Source organism: Vidua chalybeata, chromosome 11, assembly GCF_026979565.1.
Source record: "Vidua chalybeata isolate OUT-0048 chromosome 11, bVidCha1 merged haplotype, whole genome shotgun sequence".
Taxonomy (NCBI): Eukaryota; Metazoa; Chordata; class Aves; order Passeriformes; family Viduidae; genus Vidua; species Vidua chalybeata.
Window position 1 is genome coordinate 14,946,867 of NC_071540.1, and position 11,667 is coordinate 14,958,533.

The 11,667-nt window shown below is 61.1% G+C and overlaps 1 protein-coding gene across 2 annotated transcripts; it reads right to left on the reverse strand.

Moving 5' to 3' along the window:
- Nucleotides 1-6: 6 nt before the first annotated feature.
- Nucleotides 7-6,519, reverse strand: CCDC102A (coiled-coil domain containing 102A). Of its 2 annotated transcripts, XM_053953259.1 has the most exons (9): nt 6,473-6,519; nt 4,342-4,902; nt 3,033-3,235; nt 2,809-2,917; nt 2,450-2,566; nt 2,155-2,364; nt 1,728-1,898; nt 1,510-1,613; nt 7-526 (listed from the first exon to the last, which is right to left on the reverse strand). In XM_053953259.1, exons 2-9 carry the CDS (start codon nt 4,852-4,854, stop codon nt 400-402), a joined length of 1,554 nt encoding a protein of 517 aa, XP_053809234.1. In that variant the 5' UTR covers nt 4,855-4,902; nt 6,473-6,519; the 3' UTR covers nt 7-399. The 2 variants fall into 2 exon arrangements, with proteins under 2 accessions (XP_053809234.1, XP_053809235.1); XM_053953260.1 differs by lacking the exon at nt 6,473-6,519 and having other exon boundaries at nt 4,342-5,127.
- Nucleotides 6,520-11,667: the final 5,148 nt, after the last annotated feature.

The following is an 11,667-nucleotide window of genomic DNA, read 5'->3' on the forward strand; positions in this document are numbered from 1 at the left end:
CACCACCAGAGCCTGGGCCCATCTGGGCTCTGTATTTATAATAAAAAATCATATACAAATACATACATATATATAATATATATAAAAAGAAGTGGGCAGTTTGTGGCTGCCAAGCTTGGTGCCTCTCTTGGCTCGTGCCTCCTCCTCCTGGGCTGCTTAGTGATGCTGGCTTTAGTGGCCACATCAGTGTTCCAGGAGATGCCAGCGGCCGAAGGGGCATCCAGTACTGTCCAAGAAGCAGTGGGTTTTGGAGCACCCCTGGGCAAATTTCTCCCCACCGCTCCGTGCCTCAGTTTCCCCATACAAGGATCACCGCACAGCTGGGCCCCATGGTGACATGCACTTGAATGCAGAGGACTGATGTGGGATGTCCTGCGGTGGTGGCACTGGCCCTGGGATCTAGGGCACCTGTATCTGCAGGTCCTCATCCTCGTCGGGGTCACTGGTGCCGTCCCCAGCGTCGTCGGGGCCGAAGCGGGCGCTGCGCATCTTGCCGAAAAGCGGGGCGCTCTGCTGGCGCCGCAGCCTGCGAGGGACAGCTGCTGGGGAGGGGCTGGCAGCACGGCCCTGGGGGGGCCCTGCACCCCTACAGCATGACTGCACCCCAGAGAGATTCCTTCCTTCCTGCAGCCCCCGCTAAGCTCTGAGCGCAGGATGAGCCCCCGCAGCCTGGGGCCAGCATGGAACTGGGGGCTGTGGATGGTGCTCAGTACGAGTGGAGCACAGGATAAACCCCTCCATGGCTGGACATCACTGTGCTGGGCAGCACAGACCCAGACAGGGCTGCAGAGAACGGAGGTGTCATCCCCCTAAATTGAGGAACCCTCAAAAACCCCAGTATTCCCCATTCCCAGGAACCTGTGGTGTGCCCTTGTGTGAAAATTCATCAAGGAAATGTTATGAATCAAATTTGAAATCCAAAGGCCAAGGATCCAGTGAGATCCAACCAGTCCACCACACTTTACTGGAAAGCATGAATTATTTAGGGTTGAGCGTACAGGGAGTCTGGGGGGGGCGATGAATCTTCCATTATGCTTCCATGATTTAATGCAGATGTCCCAGTAAAATAAAGGATGATTATAAACACCCCCCCAGTGGCATCGATCCCACAGCCATTTCAGCTCTTTACTGCTGGAGAGGCAAAGCAGGGCCAGGGAAAGTTTTAAGGGCAAGAAAACTCAGCTCCCACCTCCCCAAACTGGTGTGGGATGCTAGGAGCCTGCCCTGGCTGTGGGTACTAGTGGGTACCACCCTAAGCAGCATAAAACTGAGCTGTGCTGGTCTCTGGGCAGCCTTGTGCTGGTTTAACTGGGAGGTGAATGCCACCCAGCTCAAAGTGGGGTGAAGACAGCTCAGAGGATGGCTGTGCCCATGCCGAGGATGTCGGAGGCATTTTGGCCATGCTTAGCCTGGGGTTCAACCAGGGGGACGCTGGTTGAGGGATGGTGGCAAGGAGAACATCATCCCATCCTGGCTGGTCCCCACATGGCTCACCCAGCCCCTGCTCACCGTGACTGCAGATGCTCCAGCTGCACCTGGAAGCTCTCGCTCTGCTCCGTCTGCTCGTCCAGCGACCGCTGCAGCTTCCGCGTCTGGTTGTGGGCCTCATCCAGCTGTGGGATGGGATGGGATGGGATGGGATGGGATGGGATGGGATGGTGCTATTGGCAGCTGTGTAGGGAGCAGGACAGCTCCCTGACCTTCTCCACCAGCATGAGCTTTCCCACCTCATCCTCAGCTTGGGCGAGCTCCTTCTTCAGCTCCTCCACCCTCAGGCGCAGCTTCTTCACCTCTCCCTCGTGCTGCTCCACACGGCGGTTGGCATGGGCCAGCTCGGCCATCTTCTCCTGGTACTGTTTCTTCAGCTTGGTGTGGATGTGCTTCAGGTCGGCCAGCTCCTGTGGTGGGCATGGGGAGGGGGCTGAGCATGGGACAGCCACCCCCACCGCTGGGTGTCCCCTCCTCCCTCCCCAGGGATCTCTCCCATTGCCCCACACCATGACCCAGGAGCTGATGGAACAAGGACGGGGTCACCACCATCCACTGAAGGGTGGTGGCAAAATTTGGGCTTGAGGGAGTCCTTGGGGAGGTTGAGCCCCACAACAGAGTGACCCAGGTATGCAGTGGTGGGGGACAGCACCGCCCCTGTGGCACCTTGTTCTTCTCGAAGAGCTCAGCCTGGATGGTTTTGAGGTCAGTGTCCAGGGCACTGGCTGTCTGGCGCCGCTTGCGAGCCAGCACCTCCTCCAGGTCCTCGATCTGCGCCCGCAGCTTCTTGTTCTCCCGCTCCAGGTTGAGCTTCTCCGTCTCCAGCCGCTCCCGCCGGCCCCACTCAGCCGCGTTCTCTGCCTGCAGCCGCTCCATCTGGAACAGGGGCATGGGGTGGCTGGGGGGCAGCAGGACCCCCCTCACTGCCCCCTTTGTCCCCTGCGTTGGGGTTTGGCCTCACCTCTGCACGCAGTTCAGCCAGTTTCTTGTCCATGCTGGAGCGAGCACCCAGCTCATCCTCCAGGTCCTCAGAGATGCGCCCCAGCTCGTCCTGATGAATCTCCTTCAGGATATTGAGCTGTGGGGGGACATGGCACCAAGGGGGGCTGTGAACACCTACCTTCCACCTGAGCCCTGCCCACACCCATTCACCCAGCCTCTACGGATGGAACCACTGCATCAATAACACTAATGAAGACCCTTAACAAGCAGCCTGGGCTTGGGGAAGTGGCTGTGGGCCACCATGTCCACCAGGATGTGCCACCCTGTGAGGGACAGGCCACCCCTGGGGCAGCTCTGCTCCCCAGGCACCTCACTCACCTGCTTCATCACCTCCTGCTTGTTCTTGTTGAGCTCCTCGTACTTGATCTTCCACTGGCTGAGCTCGCCCTCCAGCTTCTCGATGTTCTTGCTGAGCGCCAGCTTGTCCCTGGGGAGAGGCGATGACAGTGACAGACTGCAGGACCCCATGGGACATGCCATCCCAGTGGGGACCAGGCTGGTATCAGCTGGCACCCTGCAAGGATGATGCCCCAAGCACTCACTCCCGCTCCTTGAGCAGCACTTTTTGGGACTCATCCAGCCTCAGCTTCAGGGCGGTGACTTTGGTGGCGTCCTCCTCCACGACGCTGACGTCCTCCCAGAGCAGGCGGCTTCGCTCCTGGCGGCTGAAGGAGGCCCGGGGGCCCCGCTGCTCCCAGCCCTCGTCCTGCTTGCTTGTCAAGATGTTTTCCATCAGCTCCAGCTCCTGTGGCGCCATGGGTGGCCCAGCACAGGGGACAGGGTGAGAGGGATTCCAGCCCCTACAGCACCCAGCCCTCACCCCATAATCAAGAGCATCTCTCCCTCCATTCCCTGGGGATCCCCTAAGGCTGATGAAGAGGAACTTGCCCTCCCAGGGGAGCTCCCATACGTCACCACACTCTGCTGCCAGCTCCCTGCCATGCTGGAAACTTGCTATGAAAAAATTTAAAACCAATTTATGACACGGATCTCACCCAGGACTGCCACATGGGTGACCTTTTACCAGGTGCTCTGAGCACACAGTAGATGACCCACAGGGGGTTCCAGGGGACAGGATGTTCCTGAGGAGCAAGTGTGGAGCCCGTGGGGGATGTCCACATTAGATTTGTCACTTGGCAGCTGTGCTGTCAGGTGGACTAAACTGTCACAGCATGGCACCCCAAGCAGTGACTTCTGAGCTGTGACAGAGCTAACAGCAGCAGAGGAGGGATGGCTGCAGCCACTGGGATAAGCCCTAAGGTGACTCTGGTGTGGCTTCCCCCTTCCTCCTCCTCTTTCTCCTTCCTTCAGCAAAAACCCCTGCCAGAAGCCCATATGGACACCCTGACAATCAACCCGTGGCTGGGAGATGCCACCATCACTGCCAATGCCACCATCCCCTGTACTGGCACAGTGATTTTTGCATAGTGCCTCCAAAGGGAAAGCCCCAGGAAAGGGACTGGTGCTAGTGCCAAGGTGATCTCACTGCATGGGGCTATGATGGCTCTGGATCACCTCATTACACTGCTCTGGGGAATCTGATCCCCCCCTCAGTGCTGTTCCAAAAGGGATCTGACCACCCTGTACTGCTCCAAGAGGGGCCTGAGCCCAAAATGCTACTTGGAGGGGTCTGACACCCTCCATACTAATCCAAGGGGGGTCTGACCACCCTGTACTGCTCTGAGAGGGGTCTGGTCCTCCCAGTCCTGCCCCAAGAGCAGTCCCCCCACACTGCTCATCTTTACAGGACAGGCAGTGGTGCTTTGGGGGTGCACATGGGCAGCAGACAAGAATGAGGAGCTCCCCTGTTTCCCTGCCAGCCGCTCACCCAGAGCAGCCCCGCACGCCCACCTTGTCTTTTTGGGGCACCTCAGCCCCCACATCCCGCACAGGCTCTTGCTCAGGGCCGGCGTCCCCCTCTGCTCCGTCAGCGGGCGGGCTGCCGGCGCTGGCCTGTGCCGGAGGCCGTGGCGGGCGCTCGTCCGGCCGCTCGCGGTCGCGGCGCAGGCTGGCCAGCTCCTTGGTCAGGGCCTCCAGCCGGTGCCGCAGCTGCCGAACCTCCTCCCGCGCCCGGTTGCGCTCGGCTCGCACCTTGCTCCACTTCTCACGCCAGTTGGCCGTGCAGTCCGACCACCACCGCATCGTCTTCTCCATCTGCGCCGCCCGCGCCCGCGCCTCCTCCAGCTCCCGCAGCCGCAGCTCCTCCCGCCCTTCCCAGTCCCCTTCCAGCAACGCCGGCGGGGGCCCGGGCGAGGGTGTCCCGCTGGGGGGGGACGGGGAGGGCTCGGGGGCCAGCAGGGCCAGGAGCGAGCCCCCCGGCAGAGGCGGGGAGCCGGCCAGGCGCGAGGCCCCGCTTTGGCTCATGGCGGGGCTCCCCTAGGGCATGGCCATCACCGTCCTGCACCCAGGGACCTGCAGGAGACAGGAGGGGTCAGCTGGGGACTGCGGCAGGTGGCTGGAGGGAAGGGGCGGCAGGGCGTGGTCCCCGGTTTTGGGGAGCGGCACACCGAGTGACGAGATCCCTGGGATGGACCCTAGCCAGGTCCCCAGTGAGGACTCTGGCAATGTCCCCAGCCAGGTCCCCAGCTGGCAGCCAAGTGTTGGCCCCAGCCAGATCCCCAGTGAAGACACCAGTGAGGGCCCCAATGGGGACCACGGCCCACAGCCCAGCCACCGGCGTCTGGTCTCAGCTTGGCTCTGCAGGCACCTCTGCCAGCACCCCACAATGAAGGGAAGACATCTACATGTTATTCGCATGATGTCATCTGCATGAGGTCATCTGATGACATCATCTGTGAGCCTCCAAGACCATCCCTGGAGTTGGGGTACTCAGCTGCACCCCAGCAGCTCCAGTGAGGGTTACAGCCGGGATCCGGCGCCAGCAAAGCAGGAACAGCTCCGGAAGGAGAGCCGGGGCTGCTGGATTGGCGTGGCGTGGCGGCAGGACGCGTGTCCAGGCAGCTGGATGTGCTCCCCGATGATGCCGCAACAAAGGGCTGGTGCTGAGTGTCCCCATCCCGGCATGGACCTCACATCCCGTCCTGGATCTCACACCCGGTGCGGCCAGGCAGGCAAACCGCCCCAGGAAACCTCAATGGGAGGCTGCTGTGCGTCCTAATGGGATAAGTACAGGGTCCGGCCGCGGCTGCCCGCAGCCCCGGCAGGTTTTTGGGACGGTGCAGCCCAGACCTGCTACCAAATCCGGCTGGGCTGGGAGAACCGGTGCTGGAGCAGCGGGAACAGAGGCCGATGGCAGTTCTGGATTTGCATGGGGGAAGGAACTAAATTTTCTGGTGATATTCGCTGAAATGGTGAAGTTTTGCTAAAACTCAGCAGCAAGCCCAGGCCCGTGCTCTCTCGGCTGCTCCTGGAGGAATCCCAGGCATTGGCAGGACCCGGCACAAGCAGCGCCCACGGGAGCACAGACGGTGCACAACCACCCACGCAAAACACGCGGAACGCATGCAGAGAACCGGCAACCATGCAGCACCCACGGGGAGCACGAGTGGACCCAGGGCACCCCTGGAACATCCACGGGGAGCACGCGTGGAGCACGAACATCCATGGGACACCCGCGGAAAGCACGCGTGGCCCACGGTCACCCGCGGGAAGCACGCGTGGGTCACGGGCACGGGCGGATCGCGCCCCCTCCCCGCGGGCTCCCGGCGGGGGCGGCCCCGCCCGCCCCCCGCGCCTCCGCATTGGCGCCGGGCTCTGTCACTCACCCGCCGCGGCCCGGGCGGCGGGAGCCCCGCATTCCTCCGCTCCGGCGGAATTCCTCCCGGTCCGGCCGGGAGGCACCGTTCGGCCCGGCCCCGCCCGGTTCGCCACGGCCCCGCCCGCCCCGCCGCGGCCCGGCCCGGCCAGGCCCGGCCCGGCGCGGCCCCTTCCCGGCCAAAGTTTCTCGCAAGTTTCCCGGTGCCGCCGCCCGCCCGCCAGCCCAGCCCGGCCCGACCCAGCCCGGCCCGGCCCGGTCCCTCACCCGGCGGTGTCGGCGGCGGCGGTACGGGCGGCCCGCGCGGGCCGGGGCGCTGCGGCCGAGTCTCCTCCTCCTCCCCCTCCTCCTCCTCCCCCCGCCGCCGCTCCCGCCCCCCGCCCGCGCCCGGGGGCCGGTCCCGGGCCGCGCTGCGTGTCCTGCCCCGTGGCACGGGCGGGGGGGCCGCACGCGTGGGGTGCCGCTGCTCGGGGGCTGCGGGCAGCCCTGCTCACGCACGCCGGGCCTGGGGGCTCGGACACGCGTGTGCTCGGCTGGGGACCTTGCCCGTGGCTGCTGCTGGGCTGCGCACACGTGTCTGCCCCACGGCGTGCGGGCCTGGCTGGGGACGCGGCGGGGGACGCGGGATCCCCCGGGAGAGCGGTGGCCGCGCAGCATCTGCATCCCCACACACACCCGTGCTGGCTCCCTCCTGGCCGAGCGGCAAAACCCCAAACCACCATTTTGCCTCTGTCTGTTTCCCCTTGCTGGATGCCTTTTAGACAAAAAATTGGGAAATACTAGCGGTCAAGAGGGATTTGTGTTCCGCGGGACGTGGAACCGATGCAATGGGACATCAACAACTTTTTCTCCCCCCGGATCGAGCGAAGCAGGAAAAACCAAATCAAATTGAAGCAAAACTGCAAAGCTCGTGCGTGTTCTTTCCAAGATCGGACTTTTTTTTTCTGCTGGAAACAACCCCAAAAAGCTGGAGGCGAGGGATGCTTTTCTCTCCAACGCCCCTATCCCAGCGTCTTGTGCCAGGGGAATCGGCGCCGTCTCTTGCAGCCGGTGAAGCGATTTTGCAGGCGGTTTGGCCAGAGCTGCGGGTGCGTGGTTGCGGCTTTAACCCCCTCCCGGCACTAAAACCGGCAAAGTTTTTTCCAAGCGTGTCTTTACTGTTTGCTTGGACATGCGTGTCTTGGTGACACCAGCAGGCTCGAGGATGCATTGCAGCATCCTGGGATTTGTGGGGTTTACCCTTGCAAATATCAAACGTCCTTGGTCTGGGGCGCATCACCTAAAGCTGTGGCCAGTGACCCACTTCTGTGGTCCAAGCATCATCATCCTGGCGCCCTTCTCCAGCAGGCCCCCTTAAATCTGTTCCCAATGAGCCCCCATTTGGGATAGGTCAGACTGAAGCAGATGGTTGCCCTATGTCATGAACTGAGACCCAGAAATGTTGCACGAGTGGCTGCAGGCGCTGGGCAAGCACAGTGTGGCACTGCTGCCCCACAATGAGCTCTGGTGTGGCTGAATCATCCCTGCTCCCCGCAACTCTGCACATGGCCACATCCCTGCAGTTGGACCCAGCAGCCAGGATGAAGCACAAAATGAAGCCTTTTGGGGCAAACCTAACCATTTTGGATAAAAAAAAGACCTTTGTTCCCTCAGCTGGGCCAGCTGGCATTGCTGGAGAGCTGTGATGTGGTCACTGGGGGTGTCATGGAGTATGCTGGCTCCATCCTGGCAATAGCATCAAACTGTGGTATTACAGGATCAGACTATCCTGAGTTTGAAGGGACACATAAGAAACACTGAGTCCAACTCCCTGCTCCTTGCAGGAAAACCTGAAAGCAAACCATGTGACTAAGAACATTGTCCAGACAATTCTCAGTGAAAAGCCTTTTCCTAATGTCCAAACTAAACTTCTCCTGAAGCAACTTATTCCATCTCTTGTGTCCTTTCAGAGAGAGTGGAGATCAGCACCCCGTGCACCCCAGGAATCCCTGGCACACCGCATTTCCCAGGCACGCTGGCCACAGCGCAGACTGCAGGCACAGCAAGGCTGCCAGGCACAGCTTGCACCGCGGGCATCCCGGACAGTTTGAGCACCCTGACACAACACTGGGGCTAGAAGCCGAATCTCTGGGTGGTGGGAGCTGCTGCTGGGGGGCTGCAGCTCAGGACCGCTGGGTGCTGTGTCTCCTGGGGACCGCGGCTGCTCCCCTGCCCGTGGTCTCTCTGTTAGCACTGACCGCTGCTTCTCTTTAGAAGCGCGTTTGGATTGCCCATGTGGGTCTCCTCCGCTGCCGGGTGAGCCGGGCGGCTCTGGCCGGGGTCTGCTGCCGCTCGGACACCCCGCCGTGCGGCTGGGGCAGGTCCCACTAGATGGCACAAGGATCGCAGGAATGGTCCCCGATCGGGAACATGCACGCGCAGGGACGGCCGGTGGCGATGCGGGACCGCGGCGGGGCCGGTGAGCGGTGCCGAAGTGCCCCCTGACAAATGGGAGGGGGCCTCTGAGCCCCCTTGAGGAGCTGCCACTGCGCATCTCTCAAGGCACGGTCAAAAGCGGGAGATCTCCGGTTACATCCCCCAGTCCGTTTGGTGCCAGCACGGCTGCAGGTTGGCAGGAGTGGCTGTAAGGCTGTGGCATCCCAAAAACACCCGGACCCTGGGTTTTCACCCACGACAGCATCACACTAGAAGCCCTCCCTCTCGCCCCAAATCCAGCGCAGGGATGGAGCCCACCTGCAGCCCTGGGGCAGCAGGAAAATGGGTGAGCAGGGCTTTGTCTTGGCATCGGGCAGACGAGTTTGGGTGGAGGAGAGGATGGGAAGTGAGTAAGTGAACTGATACTCGGCTTTCCTCCCGCTCTCACTGAGGAAGGCAGACGCCAAGCAGAGCTCCTCAAGGTGACAAAACACTTTCGGAGTTGAAGCAATCCAGCCTGTGGAAATAAATAGCCAGGACAAATTGCAGTGACTAAATCCATCAGTTGGGGGCAGCGAGTCGGTCCTGAGCCCATGGTGCATCCGCATAAACCAGACATCACCTGGAAATGTTACCGGGGTTTTTCCTCTCCTGATGCCTGAGGTTTTGGAGCTGGACATTCCACTCTGCCTGCTGGAATGCAGCCCAGCATCGCAGCATGGCAAATCCGCCCGTGGTGACATCAGGGTCCCCACCGCGCCCACGCTTGTACCTGCAGGGTGAGCGAGGGAGGTGCCATTAGCTGGTGCTGCCCGTTTCTGGCCCGGTGGCAGGGGACCGGGCACCACCAGTCACGCTGCCCATCTCTGTCGAGTGACGTTTCCCTTTCTGGCTCCTTCCCGCTTCTGGACAGCAAAGGAAGCCTCTGGCTGTTGTTCTTTGTTCCAGGCACAAAGGGCAGCCAGCGCCGCCGCGTTCCCGTCAGGGCTGCCGGCATCCCGGACAAAGGCCCGTCCCGCCGGGGCTCTGTGTCCCCTCCCTGCAGCCCGCCGGGCCCCGCGGTGCCCCCAGCTCCCAGGTCGCCGCGCGGGGATGAGCTGTGCATGGCTCACCGCTCCGGCGGTGACTTCAGCTATTCACTGAGAGGCCTGCGGCTTTGGTGAGGTGCCAAGTGCCCGACTTTCCCCCATGAGCCCCACCGTGGGAGAGTCACATCCCAGCGCTTTGCATGCCCCTTCTCCCCATCTCCAGATTTCGGGGTTTGTGGTGTGAGTCACTCTGGCTGCCGGCGCCTGCACACATCCACCTTGCTCCGGTATCCGGTGGCGCTTGGAAAACAATCACTCGGTGGTTGCCTCCTGGCAGCGGGAACACGGCATCCCTGGGTGGTCCCCAGGGAGCTACACCTTTTGGGCACTGGTGGGACATGCTGGTTCTTGGGTGGCTGAGCCCACTGCTGGTGCCCAGGGTTCACCCTTTTCCCACCCTGCCACACCAGGAGCAGGTTTGAAGCACTCCCCAGGGCCCCAAGGAGCACGAGTTGGGATCGAGCCTCCCACCCCACCAGTGCCACAGTGCCAGGGCTGGCTCCATCCAACACCTGTGCATGGGCATGAGAAGGCCTGGCCACTGTAATCTTCTCAAGGAGAAATGGTGCCATTTCTGGGCACCTTACCTGGCAGGAGGCCAGGGCTGGGCTGCTGGAGGGGTTGTGCCATCTTTTTCTGCCCAGCAGAGGAAGGTTGGTGGCACCACGGTGCCTTCAGGCTTCAGAGCCAGCCTTGGCTCCAGGAGTAAAGCTGTGGAATTACAGCAAACGCTACAGATTTTGGGAAAACAAGCAGCCAGGAAAGACACTAAATCCACATGAGAAATGGAAGGTTTGGAGAAGACCTTGGCTCCATTTTGGGATCTGCTTTTGGGACTTGTCTGCTGGAGAGTTGATGAGCCTAGTTAGTGCATCCCATGGGAGCATCCTCACCTGGCGCTTGTGCAGACACCCGCAGGGACCAATTTTCCCCCAGACTTCCCTGACATCATCGGGGGTTTATTTGCAAAGCCGAGCCTAAACAAATAATCCGGGTTTGTTGCTGTGCCTACGGGTTCGGGTTTTACTGCCCTGGCACCTGTTGTGTCGCTGTTATCGTTGAGGGAGAAATCCCGACGTGGGGTGGGGTGGACCCGCCTCCCCACCGGATGTTTTTCCAGGAGGAAGGCTGAGGGAGGTGGAGCAGCAGCAAAGGGGGAGCAGGAGCACCCACAGCCGCTCAAATGCAGCTGAGGCGCTCCCCTAGGATCACCACCCTCCGAGATTCCCAAGGCTGTCCCAAGGCTCACCAGATTTGGATGAGAGATCTAGGGGCATCCCCTCCCACCAGCCCCCTTCTGCTTCCTCATCCTCATCCTCCTCCATCCACCGCAGCTGGGCTGAGCCCTGTTTATGGTGGCATTTTGCTGGGAACACCCAAGAGGCTTTGAGTGGGTCTGGGCACCCTGGCAGCGCTGGGCAGGGGGGCTGGCAGCAGCTGGCAGTGGGGCTGGCACAGCCCTCGGCTGCAGACGGCGCCAGGGCTCCCCTGCCCACGCTTGTCTCCCTTGTTTGGCAGCAGCCTGGTGCGACGTGCCCTCTCCTGCCGGAGTCTGCCCATCCCCTCGCCACGCCGCCGTGATCTGCTGGCACGCTGCCTCCCGCCCGCCGCCGCAGCCTTGAGGAGCTTTTAGGAAGATTTAGGGCTTTTAGAGGATTTTGGAAGTCTACGGGTTCTTTTGGAGCTTTTAGAGCTTTTAGGAAAATGAAAGGGGTTTAGGAACTTTAGGGCTTTTTGGGAAGTTTTGGGGATTTTAGGAACTTTTAAGATGTTTAGAAACTCTTAGGGCTTTTAGTAATTTTTAGGGCTTTTAGGAACTTCAAGGATATTCAGGAACTTTTAGGGCTTATGGGGTTTGAGGGCTTTTAGGATGTTGTAGGGTTTTCGGGACATTTTAGGGCTTTAGGAGCTTTCAGGATCTTTTAGGACTTTCAGGAACTTTCGGCATATTTAGGAACT

What these genes read in the sequence shown, in the direction of transcription:
- CCDC102A (XM_053953259.1), bottom strand. Translation starts at nt 4,854, where the DNA reads ATGAGCCAAAGCGGGGCCTCGCGCCTGGCCGGCTCCCCGCCTCTGCCG. An exon ending in TGGCTGAACTGCGTGCAGAG is followed by an intron (nt 2,365 to 2,449) that starts GTGAGGCCAAAC and finishes CCCCTGTTCCAG; the next exon opens with ATGGAGCGGCTGCAGGCAGA. An exon ending in AGCTCTTCGAGAAGAACAAG is followed by an intron (nt 1,899 to 2,154) that starts GTGCCACAGGGG and finishes TGCCCACCACAG; the next exon opens with GAGCTGGCCGACCTGAAGCA.